Raw genomic sequence first — 19,778 nt, 5'->3', positions numbered from 1 at the left:
ATTTGTTGTGGGGATTAAAGAAGAAATGAAAACCACTTGATATAGTATCTTGCACCCAGCTGGGACCCACTTAATGTAAATTTCTGTTCTTGCAGAGTTGAGGTCCTTTCTGTGAATACCTAGGGGAACATTACACACAATAATTGATGTAATCGCTCTTGAAAGGGGCACTTCCAACAACATTTAATCAATAAATATAATCTTTTCCCAATATCTTCAACTGCTGAACTCATTGCCTAGGACCCACAATTGAAAAGAAAAGCATCTGCTCCCAAAGGAGACTGAAATGTAAACAGAAAAGCCCAGCACCATGTGACAACATGCAGGAACGGAAAGAGTGATGGTGTGAGGGGAGGGCTTAGAAGTCTGCTTGGGTGAGTGAGGGAGGGCTTCCCTAAGGAGGCTGTATGCTTCATGGGGGAGGAGTTACAGCTGGGCAGGTAAAAGGGAATGGAGGGGAGGACACAGGTGTGAGGAAGCACATTTTCTATAATGAGGGAGCTATTTTAGATATTGCTAGAACAGTTTTTTTTTTTTAAAGCTTTAACAAAAGAGAAGGGACAGGTGACTGTGATGGCAGTGGGTTTCCAATTTTATCTTGCCACACATAGGGAGCCACTGGAGAATTTGGGGCAGGGAGATAATGCAAAAGCGGTGAATGAAAAGAACTGGGAGAATGACAGCCAGTGAGGGCTGGCTGGCTGAAGCCCACACCCAGCCCCATCATTCATTTAATCATTCAACAAATAGTTCCTGAGGACCTGCCATGCACCAGGCTGAATTCCAGAAGCTGGAAATCAGGCAATGAACAGGACTAGCAAGGTCTCTGTTCTCATGGAGGAGACTGACAATAGATAAACAAGTAAACAAGCAAGGAAGTATCAGATAAGTGCCTCTTGGAAAATTAAACAAGGTGATAAAAGAGTCCCTGAGCGGCTGCTCCTTCCGAATACTCACCAAGCCTCCTCTTGAGTTTTCCAAGCAGGTTTTGCTCCTAGAAAAATCTCCAAGGTAAATAATTAACCTAGCTCTCTCGGTGCTTCCAATAAGGCTTCTTCCCCTGGGCCTGGTCAGCTTGCAATCCTTGCTTCGGGACCACCAATTCTGCCAGAAGTCTCAAGTCTAAAAGTTAGGGGACGGTCATAACAACCTTGAGACCGGTCCTGATCATGGTTCCCTCCGCAACCTATAACTACCCACTTCGCCACCCCCGGCTCCTGGCTCAACCCTCCCTCCTCCCTTTATATAGATATACCCTTTAGAAGAAAAACACTTGATAGTGTGGTTGAAGTTGTGCATTTCTCTCCTCTGAAAAAATGCAAACTTTTAAAACTCGCCCTCCTCTGCTGGCAAGAGTCGCCCTCCTCCCCCATCCCTACCCCCTGGCACTCCCGAGGGCTGGGCGGGGACTCTCGGAGGCGGCGCGTTCCCGGCACCCGGCACCCGTGCTGGAGGCTGGCTCAGCACCACCAGGGCTCACCCTTGTGTAAGTCAGAGCTCCTCAGCGCCAAAGGGATGTGGGCCAAGAACCAAAAAGAAAACGTAGTAATAAATGTAGCCGAAGAAACGAGGGACTAAAAAAGCAGATTTCCCAGTGTGCCCCGTGGTCTTCCCCCGTTTGACACATTTACTCACCACGAGGTTTTTTTTCCCAAAGAAAAAAATTTTTTTAGTTATGAAAACTTTCAGAGACACAGGAAAGTTTTAGGTAAACCTAGCAAAAGCCCCAGGAGGGACTTCTGATTTTGCCCAGCTTCTCTGAACTGCCTGATAGTCATAGTTTGCCCTCTGCGGTCTATACCAGTCAGGGGGGACTAAGTTAGGGCCCCTGCTCGGAGGGGTTTTTATTCTAGTTAGGGAGAGAAGACTCTAATAAAAACTATTTTTCCTTTCTTCCCCCCCCCCCTCCCCGCCGGCAGATTACACCTCACAAGGTGTTTTCACATTCCTGATGCCGTTAAAATCATAAACTCAGAGCTGAAGGGAAATTTACAGATCAAGTGGGGGAGAAGGGGGTGACTACCTGGCATATATTGGGCCACTTTCTAACCGCCTGCCCATGGTAGACATTGCTAATCGATCACTCACTCAGTCATGATTGAACACATTTATTGGATGCCCTCCATGTTCCACATGTTATGTTAGGAATACAGCAGGAAACCAGACAGACTTTTTTGCTACCCTTATGGACCTCCAAGGGGAAGACAGACATTAAACAAATAATTACGTGCCTGAAGAGTGTTTTAAAAAGGCAGAATATGGGGGCAGACAAGGGCATCACACACCTGGAGGTAACCTGGAGTTGGGGCAGGGTCAGGAAAGGCCTCCCTGAGGAAGTGATGTTTAAGCTGAGGTCTAGACGATAAGGAAACAGTCTTTGCGAAGGTGAAAAAGGAACCGTTACATGATAGCATAAAAGACCGGCGTGAGTTCAGGGCATGTTTCATGGCTAAATGAGGGGGCATGGATCGTAAATGGGGGGTAGGTTTCCGGAAGGAAACAGAGGTTGATACAGCCAGGCCTTGAAAAAGAATCGGTTGATAGGAGGAGAGAGTTGGGACAGCCTGGGCAGAGGTCACATTTATTGTTTATCCTCCCCCTTCCTAGGAATTATTCTCTCACCTGCTGTCATTAAAAAGAAAAAAGAAAAAAGCTATAAATTATTGACTATCTACTACGGGGTGGCAATTCTCACATCTTCCTTGAGAGATAAGTATTATTTTCCCAGTTTTACGGATAAAAAAGTCTTGGGAGGACTAGAGACACTTGCTAAAGTTGGTCATCAAGTAGGCAGCAGAGCTAGGGATTTGAGCAGCTGCACTTTCCACAACTCGTCACTGCCATAAAACCTCAAGATGGCTTGCTCTAAAGCAGTCAAGTAAAACTTGGGGAGCAATCAAAGAGCGTTGACAGAGGAACTGGAAATGCTCCGGGAGTTGGCGGGGGGTGGCGGGGGGGCAGGAAAGTGTCGGCAGAGAGGCCGCAGGTGAGTGGACACCGTTAGGCAGAGGAGTGCGCTGCCGAAACCGAGAGGTGGCGGGTGGTGGGGAGGATGGCGAGGCGTCCTAAGTGACTGAGAGGGCATCCCTGGACTGCTCCAGGACTGCACTGCGGGGAGGTGCCATGCTCTAACCACTACCCCGCCCGGCCCGGTTAATCATTTCCTGACCTTCCTTCCTCCTCTCGCCCAGCCCGCAGGATTGCCACATCAGCCTCCCCCTCCCCCTGCTCGCCTCCTGGCCCTGTTGCTCCTTCGCCGGGTTTTACATGGAGCCCCAACTTTGAGGCAATGTTCGTAATAGCCCGGGACGTCCTCAAGGCCGTGCCCCGGAGAGATAGCAGGCTCGCTAGGGTGTAACGCTTGCCCTAGCGGCCGCTGGAGGCTTGTCCTATCCTCTTTTCTACGAAGGGGTCAGAGAGGCGGGGGTCCAATCCCGGCACGGATTAACCAATTACAGACTCGGTTTCCCCTGCGGTAAAAAAGAGGATGCTTACAGCAGCTGGCGGTGTGGTGCGAGGTTTAAATGAGGTACTGTATGTTAAGTGCCTGGCTAGGAGACAGCAGCAGGTGTTTAACAAATGTTAGATCCCTTCCCTTTTTACCACGTGGTAACCGGGACCGCCCCCCTCAGCACACCCAGGTTACAGTTACCTCATTTAAACTTACACCGGAGGGTGAGGTATGAATGTCCGACCACGTGCTCGAGGTAATGCAGATGGTGAGTCACAGTGACGGGGTTTGAACCCAGGTTCACGATCGCCCCCGCACTCAGCACCCAGGTGGCTGGAAAAGGCCATGTGTTCAGAACCTAGAACCCGGTCACTATCGTAGCTGCCGCAGGGAGCAGACCACTAAACCAGTACTGCTCTGGGACCTATGCAGCCCGCTGGGCCACCGGGGGCCAGGCCCTTAACCTCTCTGAGCTTGTGCATTCGTGTGTAAAATGGGGGCTGTCTGTCTGCCCGGGTGGTTTTTATTTTCTTCTTCACACTTTCTTGTGTGGCCAGATTTTCTACCGCAGTGTAGTCAGGCCACTACACACTACGCAGGGTCAGTCTTCTCTGACTGCGAGCGCTCGCCGGGCCGGGGTAAAAGCAGCGGACCGGCCCGGCGTGCCCTGGCTTGGCGCTCCACCCTACCCGGGGCCGAGGGAAACCGCGGCTGCCCGGGGGAGCGGAGTTGGGACAGTCACTTCCGAGCGCAGTCCGACTCTGGGCCACCAGCCTGCGAGCGCGGGGACCTCACCCCGCGGGAGAGGACGGGGGCGGGGCCGGGCCTGTAGGCGGGGCCTGCCCAGGGGAGGGGAGGGGCCGACCTGGGAAGACGGAAGCCCCCAGCCGAGGGGTGGCGGCAGAACCCGGATGCCGGAGCACCACGTTTTCCGGAGCCGGGCTTCGGGAGACGGCGGGCGGGAAAACCCGGCGCCCGGAAGCTTTTGCTTTCTTTGACGCAAGGGCTCGGGACGCAGCCGCCGTCGGCCGAGCGCCCGGCGAGGAACGACCCCAGGCAGAGCCTTCGGAGTCCCTCCTCCGCCCCTCCCCCCCCCCCCCGCCTGGTCTCGGAGCCTCAGTCCTCCTCGCCGCCCTCCTCGTGGCCATGGAGTGTCCGCACCTGAGCTCCAGCGTCTGCATCGCCCCGGACTCAGCCAAGTTCCCCAACGGCTCCCCGTCGTCCTGGTGCTGCAGCGGTGAGTGCGGCCCCAGGCGGCCCTGCAGCGCACCCGAGGCCCCGGCTCTGCCGGGCCTGCCGTCTAGGGGCCGCGGGCAGTCAGCGCGCGGACTCGGGGAGCGGTGCGGGCAAGCCGGGCCCGGCGGCTGGGGAGGGGTACGCGGCGAGGCGGGCGGAGCGGCGGCGGCGGCTCCTTTGTTTCCCGCGGCCCGACGGTCCGTCCGGCGAAGGAGAGGCCCGCGAGGGATAGAGACCGCGGGGGCCACGAGCTCGTGGGGACGGCGGCGAGCGGGGACCCTGGCCTGCGGCTCGCGCCCCCGCGCCGCCCTGCAGTGCCCGGCGGTTGTGCTGGCCTGTGTCGCCGGGTCGGGGGCCGCGGGGGGTGGGTGTCCGGCCCCCACAAGGCGGCCGCACGTGTGGCGGGGCCCGAGTTGCGTCCCCTCCTAGACCGGACGGGAAAAGCGCCGCTCAGGGGCGCAGCTTTGTCTCGGCTGCGGGGCGCGCTGGGGCCCTTAGCTACCTGCCCCGGACCCGCTTCCTTTCGCTTCCCCCCATGCTCCGGCGACCAGATCCACGCCGGGCGAGCGGGAGCCGGGACCTCGAGAGGTGCTTAGAACTCGGGCGGCCGAGGTCGGAGTCTTTCATCAGCCCGGGAAGGTGAAGTTTGAAAACAGGCTGCGGGCTGGAAAAGCTCAGAAGGCTGATTGAGCAGCTGTTTTGGAGGGGCGGCTCGCGTTGCCTTTCAGATATTTTTGTTTGTTTGAAATTGCTTTGGGATTTCCGAGTCCATGTGCTGTAGGACAGTTATTAGGTTTATGTAATGCTTTTGCATTGCTTAAGCATCTTATCTCCTTCTGCCGGGCCCCTCGGAAGCCCCAGTGCCCTCTTATTGTCTGCTCTAGCGACTTAAGATCGCACCGGCCACACTGCTTTGATTACTTCCTGGTAGGGCCCTGGTGCCGCCGATAGAGTCTTTGTTTATCAGCTTTGAGATGATCAGTGGTAGCTTGGGTTGTAGTGTAAAATTTGAATTGTGCATTTCAAAAATCTTAAGTTCATTTGAAGAAATAAAGGGAAGAAAACAGCAATGGTACGATTTAGCTGTGTGACATTTCTCATTGTGGGCCGGAGCTGGGAAGATAGTTCAGAGAATGCCTTGACACTTTTGACAGGTTACTTCTTAAATGGTGATTATGTCCTTGGAGAAAAACACAGGTAAGGCCACAAAGAAAAATGTACCCTGGGATAAGGAATGGAAATAACTGCGGTTTCCTTGAGCTCTCAGAGGTTTGATGCTTTGCTTGCCTTTGTAAAGTCAGATTATCTTTTTCTGCATGAAGCCCATAAAGATTAACCGGTTAATTGGTTTTACAGTGCAGTATTGCAGTTCTTTTATGAGGGTGTAGAAACTTACCTACGAATGTTTCTTCTACAGTGAATGTTGAGTATGAAACAACAAATAAGGTGTGTTAAATTGCTTTACAAATTAGTTGGTGTTGCATTATCTATAATTGTAGCTAGAGCTGTGGTGCTGTAACTGTAACCCCTGCCCCAGGGATTGAAAAAAAAAAAAAAGACCAAAGTAAACACTAGGAAAAGCATACCTCATGAGGAATGATGAAACTACTTCTGCTCATCTGTGGTAAACTACAGGGATAGATACAAAGCAGACAGCACACTTCTGGCTGTTTCTAGGTAAAATCACATCAAGTTTTAAAATGGCCTCATTGGTCACATGCATCTAAAAAAAGGAAAAGAGTTTATGCAAGTGGCAGATATCCTGTTGTGAGTCAGTCTTGCCTTTGTCAGTCAGGGCGTCCACTTGAGTGTGGAAAAGAGATGCAGAAAATTGAGCATCTCTTGAGGAACTTAAGTTAAATTGGAGCATAACTAAGAGGCTTGTGCTGATAAAAAAGAACAAACTAGTATGTGTAGTCCTAAGGGAGGGGTGATTTCTATCCAAGGGCTAGGATGTCATCTTTGCATCTTGCAACGAAGTTTGTCTCTGACATTGCTTTGGGAGGGTGATTTTAGTCATGTGCGTGGATTTGTAGAACCAATAAAGCTAGTTTTGCAACTTTATGTGGGTTTTTTGCTTCTGCTCATGTTCTGTGAGTTGAACCCATTTCATGTGGGCCTTCCACTTTTTCTTGGCACCCGTTCATTGATATAGTCTCATGTTTTTGTATTGAGCTTGATCTTGTTCTTGCCTGCCTGTTGTTTCAGTGATTAAATGATTATTAAAACTGTGAGTCCTTGACGAATTCATCATCTTGGAGGGTTATGTATTCTGGTGTTTATTCTCCAGCACTCTCGAATTTCTTCCTTCATTTCTTTCTTTCTTTTTCTTTCTTTTTGGGTAGCCAATGTGTGGAATAATGCGGTGACCAAGTATTGAGTCTGATTACATTCTTATTAGGGAGGGAAAAAATCTCTGTTTTGGCACTGGAACAATAAAATTAATGCCCTTGCCTTGTTTTCTTTGGGAGCTTCTAGTTACACCACAGTGAAACAGCCTTAAGGCAGCCAAGCAAATTGCAAAAAGACCAACATCCTAGGCTCTCCTAGGTAGCAATACATCCTTGGAAGGTAGTTCTATTTCCTTGGAGCATCGGTTTCATTATGTCATCTGTTAAAAAAGAAGGGAGGGTGGGAATAATACTTCACATTTACTTCACAGGTTGTTGTTAGGATGAACAAGGTAATTTTTGTGAAAACTTTGAGAAACTCCAAACACTATTCAAGTAATAGGTGGTATTATAGGTCAGAACATCTTTATAAAGAGGACTCTCAGTAAATATCTAAAGCCCCTTAGATAGGGCCTAGGATGGACTGGCTTTATGCTGAATTATGCTTTGCAAGGAGATATATTATTCAACAAGATTAGGAGGTGTAAGAAGTAATTATACTTCACAATTAACTTGAGCTTCTTATCTATGAGAAGCCCTTGGTACATATTATTGTATATGTTTTATAATTGTGTACCACAGTGATTCTCAAGCTTTTTGTCTTCAGGACCCCTTTACCCTCTTAAAATTATTAAGAACCCAAAGAGCCTTTGTTTGTACAGCTTATATTTATTGATATTTGATGTACAAGGAATTAAAACAGAAAAAAATTTTAATATATATTTATTAAATCATTTACAATTAGCAATAATAAATCCATTACCTGTTAACATAATAGTTTGTATAAAATAACTATACTTTCAAAACAAAAAAATTGGTGAGAAGATTGGAATTATTTTAATTTTTGCAACTCTGTTGTCTGGCTTAATAGAAGACAGCTGGATTTTCATATCTGCTTTTGCATTCAGTCTCTTGAGATACCACACATCATGTAGCTTCTGGAGAACTCCACTGCGTGCTGGTGAGAGAATGAGGGTAAAGAATAAAAGTAACATCAATGTTATTTATGAAAATAGTTTGAGCTCATGTACCCCATGCAGGGGTTTTGGAAACTCTCAGGGCCTCAGGATCACACTTTGAGAACCCACTTGTATACAACGATAGTAACAGTTAAGGACACCTGCTCTGATCAAAATAGCTTTAAAATATTAAAGAATTCCTTAAGGCCTTAAAACTAGCAACATTTATGTCTGTGTGGAGACTTACAGAGTTTACAAAATGTATTAGCTGGGACCATGGGGTCCAGTAGTCAGTCCCTTGCTCTCAAAAAAGTTACAGTCTAATCTAGTTGGGGAGAGATAGGAAACTAACTGGTTAGAAGATTAATCCATGTTGTGGTTTAAGGTAAATGTTGAAAATAGCAATCTTCTGATGAGGTAAAAGTTGATTTATGTCTAATTTTGCTACAGGCATTCTCATTTTTATTTATTTATTTATTTATTTTTGGCTACGTTGGGTCTTCGTTTGCTGTGCGCGGGCTTTCTCTAGTTGCAGCGAGCGGGGGCTTCTCTTGTTGCGGGGCACGGGCTCTAGGCGCATGGGCTTCAGTAGTTGTGGCGCGTGGGCTCAGTAGTTGTGACTCGTAGGCTCTAGAGCGCAGGCTCAGTAGTTGTGGCACACGGGCTTAGTTGCTCCGCGGCATGTGGGATCGTCCCAGACCAGGGATTGAACCCGCGTCCCCTGCATTGGCAGGTGGATTCTTAACCACTGTGCCACCAGTAAAGTCCCTAGGCATTCTCATTTTAAATGAAAAAGTTTTAAATAAAAACTAGGACATTCTCTCAAGGTTTTTGTTAAGTGCACATATCAGAGGTTATTTTCAGAAGCTGGAGTCTTGGGCATTTCATATTTTTGTGGGTAAAAGAGTTAAACCAGTGGCAAAATACTGGGGGAAACCCAAATTGTTTAAAAGGATGCCCTAAACACAACTGTTTTAATAACTAAGGAAAGCCAAAGACTTTAAGTGTTTGGGTTAAGTAACCAGTTAAATTGGAGATATTTTAATAGCGTAGGCATGAGAATTTTTCCGTGATTAATTCTTCAAAGAATTGAGAAGGCCTCTCTTTTTTTTAAAAATTAATTAATTATTTTTTGGCTGCATTGGGTCTTCATTGCTGCACATGGGCTTTCTCTAGTTGCCGCGAGCGGGGGCTACTCTTCGTTGCGGCCCGCGGGTTTCTCATTGCAGTGGCTTCTCTTTGTTGCGGAGCACGGGGTCTAGGCGCAGGGGCTTCAGTAGTTGTGGCTCTCAGGCTCTAGAGTGCAGGCTCAGTGGGCAGATTCTTAACTGCTGCACCACCAGGGAAATCCGAGAAGGCTTCTTAAAGTTTCTAGTACATGCTTGCCCTCACATTACCTAAGGAAAGTAAGTGTAGGGACTTCCCTGGTGGCGCAGTGGTTAAGAATCCACCTGCCAATGCAGGGGACACGGGTTCGAGCCCTGGTCCGGGAAGATCCTACATGCCGTGGAGCAACTAAGTCCGTGCGCCACAACTACTGAGCCTGCAGTCTAGAGCCCGCGAGCCACAACTACTGAAGCCCACGCGCCAAGAGCCTGTGCTCCCCAACGAGAAGCCACTGCAATAAGAAGCCCGCGCACCGCAACAAAGAGTAGCCCCCGCTCCAAGCAACTAGAGAAAGCCCGCGTGCAGCAACGAAGACCCAACGCAGCCAAAAATAAATAAATAAATAAATAAACTTATTAAAAAAAAAAAAAGAAAAGTAAGTAGATTAAGTAAATGTTTTGCAGTTTGGGGTGGATATTGGAGATAAAACCTTTTTTGAAGATCCATTTAGTAGGATGGTGTTCTGATTATTGATTCCTTGTCATTGGTAATAAATCTGTAGTTTGTGATGAAGCTTGTGATAAAGGTGAGAAATCACCTTGATGGGATGATGGGTTATTTTGTATCGTATTTCTCTCACAACCTAAATCTAAAGAAGACTCTTGTATGCCCAGTAGACTAAAATTTCTAGGTAGGACCAGTCATTTGTTCATCATAAGGTCAAATGCATTTACTGCTTTTTAGTAATAACCCTGTATGAAATATTTATTAAGTGCCTAGCGTGTAATAAGACACTCAGTAAATATTTGCTTAATGAATGAAGGAACTTTCTTCCACGTGGATGGTGGCTGGAATGGCCTTAAACTTTATGTTTAAAATAAATGGAAAGTAAGTGAGCTTCTCCCCAGAATGCTTTCACCAGTCCTCACTTCCAGTTTTTAGTCTGTAAAGTAAACTTTGACTGGATTGTGAGCAACTGACCATCTGCAATGTTGTTACCACGACGAATTTGTATTCGTTTGACATTCTGTGTTTATAGGTGGGCAGGTAGCCATTTTTAGTAGTAAATGTGGATGGGGCAGTTAAAAATCAATGGACAGGTGTTACTTTTTTCACATTAATTTTGAAGATTAACATTTGATTTTTATATGCTTTTCTGAAGAATTTAAACTTTTTAAAAAATAATATTTGTACGCTTAAGTCAAATGTAATTGTCTTTCTGGTTTTTCTGGCAGTATCCACCCCCAGTCCCAGCCCCCAGAACCTTAAAGCAGCCTAAACATATTTCCAAAGTCTCTGAATAATTGGTAGTACATGTGAAGGACCTGGAATTTAGAATGTGCTCCATGTGTTTGTTTGAAGAGGCTGCAGTCTAGGGATTAAGCCTAACATTTTGCTGTTGTGAAGAAGTTTTGACACATGGATCAAAAGTTATTTTCTGATGGTGTTCTTAGTAGTATACAAAGAATATCCTTCTTGGCCTAAGCAGGAGAAAGGATGGAATTGATGGGAGAATTTGAACTCTTTGTTTCTGTTTCTTGTTATTCATTTATCCTCAAAATAACTCATTCTCATCATTCTTTGCTTTTACAGCATTAGCCTTAGGCTCTTATACCATCCTACTTTTTCCTCTTTGAAATTTATGCAATTTCCTTCTTTACTGGAATATAATAGATTAATTTTGGATCCTTTAAACTCAATTTGGAAATACTTATGTTTTTCTAGTGTTTGTAGCTCAGTAAGCAGAACAGTGAGTAATTTAGTTTGTAGCTCATTGAGTAATTTAAATTCCTGTTTTAAAATTTGAGTCCCTCTTCCATCAGGGAATAATTTACAAATATCAGTACATTTCCCCCAACCTGCTTTGTTTTTTTCTTTTTGAGCTATTTCCCCCTTCTTGAGCTGTATTATACATTTTCCTTCTTTGAAAAAATAAATTAGTGTCCAGCCTATGGGTTTTGTGTTCAACCTAGGCATCCATATAGACTTGGGTAGTAGTTTATTAATGTTTGAAGTGGAAAATATATACTGTTTAATGTATTTTAGTGTTTTATGTTTACTCATAGCTCCTTTAAACATGAGAGCAACTGCATTCTAGGTGTTTTAATAGAGCTTTCCTGGACAGATGGCTTAGGAGGAAGTACTTAGATTCTCAGCAGGGGCTAGTACTTTTTGGAGGGTTTATTTGTGATGAAGCTTACCTTGATTGACAGCTTAGAATGCTGAGAATACCATTAACAACAGGAACAGCTTGTTCATCTTACCTAGAATTGTTTTGTGCCAAGACCTCTCAAGATGCTCTGTGATTTATAACAGTCTGTTTTGAGAATGTAGGTAAGAGTAGGTATCTTTCATAATGAAAGGAAATTTACCTAAAAATTGTTCATTGCAATTGTATCCTGAAATCTTTCCGATTGTTGAATGATCTTTGGCTTAGAAATTTGTAAACAGAGATCATCTTTTAACTGCTGTAAGTCTGCAGATGTTAGTATATATAGTAATTCCAGATGTTTTCTCATCTATTAGTTTTACTCAGTAGGAGGAGAACTGAGAACAACATAAAGTAACTTCAAAGCAGTTGGCTAGCATTTAATCCTGACTAATTTAATTAACTACCCATCCTTGTAGTTTTTCCTGTTTCATAGATTGTGAAACTGAGACAAAGATTAACAGAGTTGCTCAAGATGCTTGGGGGCATTAGAGATAGCCCAAAGTTTAAATTCAAATACCATTCAAACCATATTTCTGGCTTGCCTTTGTAAAAGCAGGGTCTTTATTTTGTCATCTAGTCGCTTAATGCTTGATAAGTTAAAGGATTATAAGTGTTTGGAAACATACTCTGAATAATTCCTTTGAAGATTTTAAATTCTACCTTTTGAAAATAATTTTAGATTTCTGTATTTGATTAGCCCTTCCTCCCCCTGTTTATTGATTAAAGTGCCACCAAGTTGGAACTAGATTGTTAGTACAGTTGGAAGAACACTGTTTTTGAATGTCTGAATTTCGGTTCAGGTCTAATTTTTTTGTAGGCTGAAATTCACATTACTTTAGTTCAGATATCATGAGTCAGCCTTCTCACCATAGCTATGGATAAAATGCAGTTAACTTTTGGTTATTTTATAAATGTGCTTCGCTTCTTGAAGTTGCCCCCTCCCATTTTTTCATTTTGTTTCTGCTGGAGGAGATTCTTTTTGGAGGTGGGTTTGTTGTGGGGTGGGAGAGGGAGAGAATTCTTAAGAAAGGGAATTTTGCTTTTGCCTCTGGTAGCTCAGAGGTTATTTGAATCTTTGCTTTTTAGGCAGGGTACTTCGTTGATTCCATCTATTATATTCTAAGATTTTCCAATTATATTTCTTGTAAAAGTTAATTATAGTCTTTAGACTGCAGGGCTTAAAACAGATTTCCCTCCCTTCTTCCGCCCGCCGCTTCTTAAGACATACTGAAAATTAGGTATATATGTGTGCTATTTACAGATATATAAAATGCAGATAAGCTTAAGACAGCAGTTTCAGATTTTGAAAACTATTGTTGAAATTAAACTTGGACATTGGAAAATGAAGTTTGTAGTTGTCTTTGTGTTTATCTAAATACTTCACCATTAATCAATGCTAGCTAATTAAATTTTATAAGACTCTTTTGAGGAGGGAATTGAGAGTTTATTTTGAATATGAACCAGCTTGTGTCTTTGAAAAGATATTATAACCAACTGGATTTTTTCTGGAGACTTTGTACTTTAGGATTGAATAGCTCTATCAGTGGGCTGTTTTCCATTTTGAGTAGATGTTCTTTCCTGATATTTTTTCCTTTGTTCTAGCTGGGTTTAAGGCAGCCTTGTAGAAATCTGCTTGCCTGTTTATCCTTGACCTGCCCTGAAGACTCTTAATTTTATGGACTGTTCTTATACTACCTCATCACCAGGAACAGCAGGCTCGTGATTAACTGTCATGTTCTTGCAGGTTTAATTTAACTGATTGTAGGATAGTACACTTGTTGATTTAGCTTCTTTAAATCTTTGTCCTTACTGACCACACTCAGGTTTTCCTTTTTAGATAATAGATTATTGTCCATTCCTTTGTCTTGAACATTTTTTGTACAATATTGGGATGGTAGGATTTTGGTCCAAGTTTGTGAAGATGTGCTGAAATTTCTAGCAGGCAAATTTTTTTTTTGGTGATGGAATGTTTCCTTGGGATAATTGATAGAAAACATGTTAGAGAAATATTCTAATATAATATTTTTGAAAAAGAACTTCTATATAACTTAGACACTCTGGGGCCGACACATATTATTGATTGAGTGATTTTTAAATTTTAGTGTCACACAGTAAAATTGAGATTAACTCTAGTTTTCATTTGAATTATTTTGAATGTTAATTGTGAGCTGTATTAACATTGGAGAAATCATTTGCAACAACTGGCTCAAGCTTCACCTTATGTGTATGAAGTAGCTGCCAGAGCTCAACGTTCATGCTGTGAGAATTTAATTCTAATTTAATTTAGCTGCATCGGTTTCATTTCAGTTATTTCAAGTGTTTTGTTTGTGTATAGTCTTTTTAGAACTTCATTTTAAAAATATTTTTCAGGCTTTTTTTCTTTGAATAATTAATAGAGATTTTTGGGAAAATGTGGGTCAGATTTTAAAATTATACCTATTGGTTGTAAAAAATTTCCAACTCTTGGTTTGTGTTAAATAATTAGAGCAGCTATCGGAGTTTACAGATTCCTATTTTCTGTAATCTTGGGTATCTAGCCCTTTAAGCAGAGTGTAAGTATGTGCCCAGTTTGCTTTTTCTTTCCATTTCTTCCTAAAAAGTCCTGTTGATTTTAAAAGAATAGTTTCCCAGCACACCAGTAAATACAACTGTTGTAATTTCACACACCCCCATCCCCAACTTTGTGCTTTAGTGCTAACCTATATTATATACCACAAAAACTAGGAAAAGAATTATACAGTGCAGATATAAACCTCCACTCTGAGTAAAGTCTTTGATAATAAGAGGTCCCTTAACCTCTTAATTGTTTCATTTATTTATGGGAGGGAGTGCTTCCTATAAAATATATATATGCATCTTATCTTGCATACACCTGCTTTTGTTTTGAAATAATAGTTGTGTGGTGTTTACATTTATGACTTGATTCATTTCTTTTGAAAATCCCTCTACTGTTTAACCATGGATTTGCTTACTCAGGTTGCTGGCAAAGGCGTGGAATTGCATCAGACCTTGCTATATTAAATAAATGGAATATTGGATGCCAGAATTTTTCTTAAGTGATTCATGACTTTTGTGTTCATCCTGTGTATAATCAACTTCGTAAGGAAAGTTATTTTTGAAACAATATAAACCCCTGATACTTTTTCTGTAGTTATTTGTGTCTGGTCTTCCAAAGGCAAAAGTGGCCCATTTTGACTCTGATTTAGTAATCTGCTTTGACTTTAGTAGCTCTAACCCTTCTGCCCACTCTACCCTTTCCTCTCATTTGGAGGTAGGGCACAGTTCCAGTATTTAGCTGAAGACTGCAGAATAGATAAAGCATAATAGCTTCATTAGGTGTTTTTCACCACAGTAGGGCTGAACAAGTCTGAGTTTGTGATAGAATGAATAATAAAAAAATGTGTTTAGTACATTACAGTTTTAGAGAATATGTAGTTTCACATACATTATTTCCATATGTTGTTTTCATTTGACATTGAAAACTGATTTCAGAAATGCATTTCAAAATACAGTGAAATGCTTGAGCCAGTGAGGGGACCAGTTTTATGGATCAGAATTTGCCTCTGTGTAGGAAACCAGCAGGACCAGATGCCCTCTCTTTTCTGGCTCTGTAGGTATCTGAATCTGTTAACATATATATGATAAATTTTGGCCAGCTTTGAAATTACATTCTCTAGGAGAGAACACATACCATTAGCTCTGCAAATTAGCCTTGTAGTATACAGGGAATTCAGTAGGTGCCTGGCCCCAAATGATAAAGTGCTATTGTAATTTTTATTTCATCTAATAGATTATAGGCATTTTTTTTTAAAGATAAAAAAATGGTTTAGGCAACTTCATGAATTGATATGACTGTTATATCAATTTACCTTTTAAAGATTAATTCATGTTTTCAAAAAGTAATACGTGTACAGTTAAGTCGTACAGTGTAGTATCAAAAGTAATACGTGTACAATTAAGTTGTACAGTGTAGTATCAAAAGTAATACGTGTACAGTTAAGTTGTACAGTGTAGTATCAAAAGGGTTAAAGTAGAGCAGCAGCCCCCCTCCCCTCTCCTCTCAGCCCTTCTGTCCACAGACCACCACTTTCAGCTCTATTTAGCTTTCTCTGTCACGTTTACCTACATACTTCTAAGTAATACGCTGTTATTTCTTAATTTATCCATTTTAGGTATCATCTCTTGACATCTTGCTATGGTAAATGAGGACATTAGTGTTTGCATTACCCTCCCCTCTGCCTCTCTCTCCATTTCTCAATATAACTAGACTACAAATTTTGATTAATATGGTGATTACTTTTTTTCTTGTCTGGCATTTTATTTTTCTTTGAGTTAATAATTGCCTTTTTTTAAAAAAATTGCTTACTTTGCCTTCTGTACATTTTCTCCCAAATGTAACCTATAAATCTGTTAAACGTCTATGAATATTATTTTCCAAGCACTTAAACACATAATGTCTTAGTATTATTTTTTCCTGAAGCTTTCCTTCCCAGAGCTCTCTCGCTCCCATCTGAACTGACTGTTCTCTAGGCCTACTCGACAGTTTTTATCCTGTGATTCCCTTGCTATTCTTTTGTATTAGATCTCTCATTTCCTGGATCCCAGGTCTTTCTCTTCCTTGGTTTATTAGACCATTTTGCTGGGGTACCTCATCTAGCTCCCGTCTCAGGAGAGGCAAATTTTTGATCCCATGCAAGTCAGACACTTTTATCCTACGTTTATACTTGACTGCTTGGGTGACTATAGACTGTTAGAAAAGATTTTTCTCTTAGAATTTTGAAAGCAGTGTTCCTTTGTTTTTAGGCTTCCAGTGTTGTTGAGAAACCTGATGCCTTTTTGATTACTGTTCCTTCATATATATCTTTTTATTCTTTCTCCTGGAAGCTTTTAGGATATTCCTTTTATCCTTGGTGTTCTGGAATTTCAGAATGATGTGTCTTGGCATGGTTAGTTGTTTTTTTTTTTTTTTTTTTTCTTGTGATGGGTACTCAGGGGACTTTTTTTTTTTTTTTCACACACACACACTGTATTTTATTTTTACAAGAGATAAATAAACTGATACCAAGCATTGTAAATGGATGACCACAACAAAAGCAACAATGATTGCAATTGGTACTCAGGGGACTTTTCAATCTAAACATTTGAGAGTACACTCATCCTCCCGTACTTAAATCTCCTAGTTTGTACTTTTTTTTCTGTACAACTCCTATTAATTGAATGTTGAGCACTGTGGGTAGAACCTGTAATTTTCTTATCTTTTTATTTCTTTGCATTTTGGTTCTAGTTCCTGAGATATTTCCTAGGTGTTTTTTTTTTTTTTCCCTTCCACCCTTCTGTTGAATTTTGATAATAATATTTTTAATTTTCAAGAGCTTTTTCTCATTTTTCTGACCATTGCTTTTTCATACATCCTGTTGCTGTTGTTTTATAGTATCTTCTCTCATTACTCCTGGATTTTAGAGTTTGTTTCTTTTGAGGTTTTTCTGTGCTCCCTGCATTGTTTCTGTTTCCTCTGAGTTCCTCTTTTTCTTTTCAAAATGATTCTCTCAGACTAGAGGTTTTCTTCAAGGATCTTGTTTTATCCTTGTCTATTTTTTCATGTAAGAGTGAGGCACTAAAAAGCCCTGTAAGTGAGTGAGGCTTGTCTATAGTGGGCTTCACCGTAAGGTTGGGAGCAGGCCACCTTCTTCATTAGAGGAAGACACTCAAGACGTCTGTATGGCTAATATTTTTTTTTAGCACCATTTAGTTTTTCAGTCTTCCCCCTGGGAGCTGCACACCTGGCCACTGATGTTCTGACATCAGGATGTAGTAAGTTCCATGAGTCTCTTGTTCCTTGCAGCCCTTGGCCCCTTGTTTTCAGTGCCACCCTTACCTTTGCTGTCTGCTGTGCCCAGTGTCCCTGAGCCCAGAGCTGCCTCCTGTCTGCACTCTTCTCTGCTGGCACTTAGGCTGTAGCTTCCTTCATGCCACTAAGATCAGTACTGCTCCTCCAGCTTCTTTCTGACTCCCCAAAATGTGTTGAAATGTGCTTGTCTCACATGATCTTTGTGAGTTAATGTCGATTTAATTTCTTTATTGTCATTTCAGTGAGATGTTAGCATGGAGAGGAGGTAAGAGAGAAATTGGTCTGCCATGCTTAATTTGGTGTTTATTTTTAAATGAGATATTTAAAATCCAGTTTTTAGGGCAAAAAAAATGCTTTGCCCTATCAGAAGTGGATCTTATTAGTCATCATCCAGAGAGTTAAATCACTAAAACTGAAATTTTGCAGTACTGATTTTGAGTAAAAGTTCAAACTCAGATTTACCTTCCCTGATGAACAGAGCAGAATATTGTCACTATTACCTGAGTCAGCAGAGAGAGCAGATAAGCCTGGGGGTTTGACTCTGCTTGGGAAGCCAAATATAAGACGGAGTTTGGATATATAAAAGAAACATTGAAAGAAAAAGTTGTAAGGTCACTTGGACCACTGCAATTAATATCTTGTAATACTTTTACTGGATTAATTTATCATCCATCAATAAAGGGAAGTTACTGCCAGGTTTATAGTACTGTTTGGCTCTGCACAGTGGTAATTTAACCTTTTCCCTTGTGTTTTAGTAATTTAGAAAAAATGTTCTTAATTGGAAGTAAAGAATAAAATTTTTTTAATCTCAGAAAGCCTTTTTATTTTGATATAATTTCACACTTAAAGAAACATTGCTAAGAATAGTACAGAAACTCCCATGTACTCTTTGCCTAGATGATTCATCAGTTGTTAACATTTTGCCACATTTGTGTTACACGTTTGCACCTTCTTTTTACGCACCACCTCCCCACCACTGCCACCAAGTAATTTGCAGACCTAATGCTCCTTCATCCATAAATACTTTTTTTTTTTTTTTCCCCAAGCACAAGGACTTTCTTTTCACTAAGCACAGGGTATTGGTCAAAATCAGGACATTTAATAACTGAGATAATAGTATTATCGAATGCACATTCCATTCTTAGATTTCTCCAGTTGTCCCAATAATGTCCTTCGTATAATGTAGCTATTTCCCTTTTCTGCCCCCCACATCTAATCCAGGATCATGCATTTCACTTAGTTGTGAAACTCTATAGTCTCCTTCAGTCTGGAACAGTTCCTTATCCTGTCTTTGTCTTTCACATCTTGGTATTTTTGAAGAAAACAGGCTAATTATAGAGTGTACTTCAGTTTGAGTTTTTCTGTTGTTTCCTTATGATTAGATTCAGGCTGTGCACTGTTTTTGTAGGAATACTGCAGAAGCAGTGTGTATTCTCAGGGCATCATATCAAGAGGTATATGAGGTTGGTTTGTCTCATTTTGGTGATGTTAACTTTGATAATTAAGGTGATAGTTGCAAGGTTATTTACTGTAAAGTTACTATTTTCCCTTTGTTATTAATAGGTAATTTGTAGGAAATGCTTTGAGATCTTATGTATAGATGTCTTATTCCTCATCAAACGTTCATCTAGTAATTTAGCATCCATTGATGATTGTTGACTGAATCAGTTATTACTAGGATGGTTGCAAGATGTTGATTTTCTAACTTATTTCTTCTAAGTATATACAGGGAAGAGCTTTCCTTTCTCACCCACTTGTTTATTCATTTATTTTATTAACATGGACTCATAGATTTTTATTTTATTTTGTGACATTCTGTTATTTATTTTGAAGCTCAAATTGTCTTAGATTTGGCTAGTGGGAGCCTCCTTAGGTCATAATTTTGACATGCCCCTATTGTTCTTGGAGCCCTTTCTTACTTTCTGGCATGGCAAGGTGCTCCAGGCTCATCTTGTACTCAGCCTGCCCCAGTCCTGGAATCAGCCATTTCTCCAAGTAGCCATCATTCCTTTCAGTGGGGAATAAGGTTTATAAACTAAGATCTCTCAGCAAATAGGAGCTAAGAAATATAAATATATATAAATAAATAAACATGTCTATATTTGTGTGTGTGTGTAACCATGAGTTCATTTTGATACCTTTAATTCCAATTCAGCACTACAGATCTAGTCTTGCCCTTTCTGTATTTGTAATGCCCTTCTCTAACAGAGAGAATCTGGTTCCCATTATCTCAGCGTATGTACTTGTTTGCCCCATGCTATAATCAGAGAAAGTAGTTCTAAGCTGCTAACCCATACCATTGCAAAGAAAACTCCTTATAACGAGTTCACTATTTGTTTACAGTTTCTTTTTGTCT

General features: G+C 41.9%; 1 protein-coding gene across 4 annotated transcripts in view; it reads left to right on the top strand.

Annotated features, from left to right (window-relative positions):
- Positions 1 to 19,778, top strand: part of USP3 (ubiquitin specific peptidase 3) — a 222,372-nt gene that overhangs the window by 122,579 nt on the left and 80,015 nt on the right. Inside the window, exon 1 of one of the 4 annotated variants that reach the window (XM_059913077.1) lies at positions 4,424 to 4,688. The exons of the other annotated variants lie outside the window; for them this stretch is intronic. Coding sequence (XP_059769060.1) covers positions 4,598 to 4,688 — 91 coding nt within the window. The 5' untranslated portion in view covers positions 4,424 to 4,597. Of the gene's footprint in view, positions 1 to 4,423; positions 4,689 to 19,778 lie in introns of those variants that run through there. 4 annotated transcript variants of the gene reach the window in all.

Source organism: Balaenoptera ricei, chromosome 2 (genome assembly GCF_028023285.1).
Source record: "Balaenoptera ricei isolate mBalRic1 chromosome 2, mBalRic1.hap2, whole genome shotgun sequence".
In the NCBI taxonomy this organism is placed as follows: Eukaryota; Metazoa; Chordata; class Mammalia; order Artiodactyla; family Balaenopteridae; genus Balaenoptera; species Balaenoptera ricei.
Note: the sequence above shows the minus strand (reverse complement) of the source record. Positions and strands in the feature narration are given on the sequence as shown.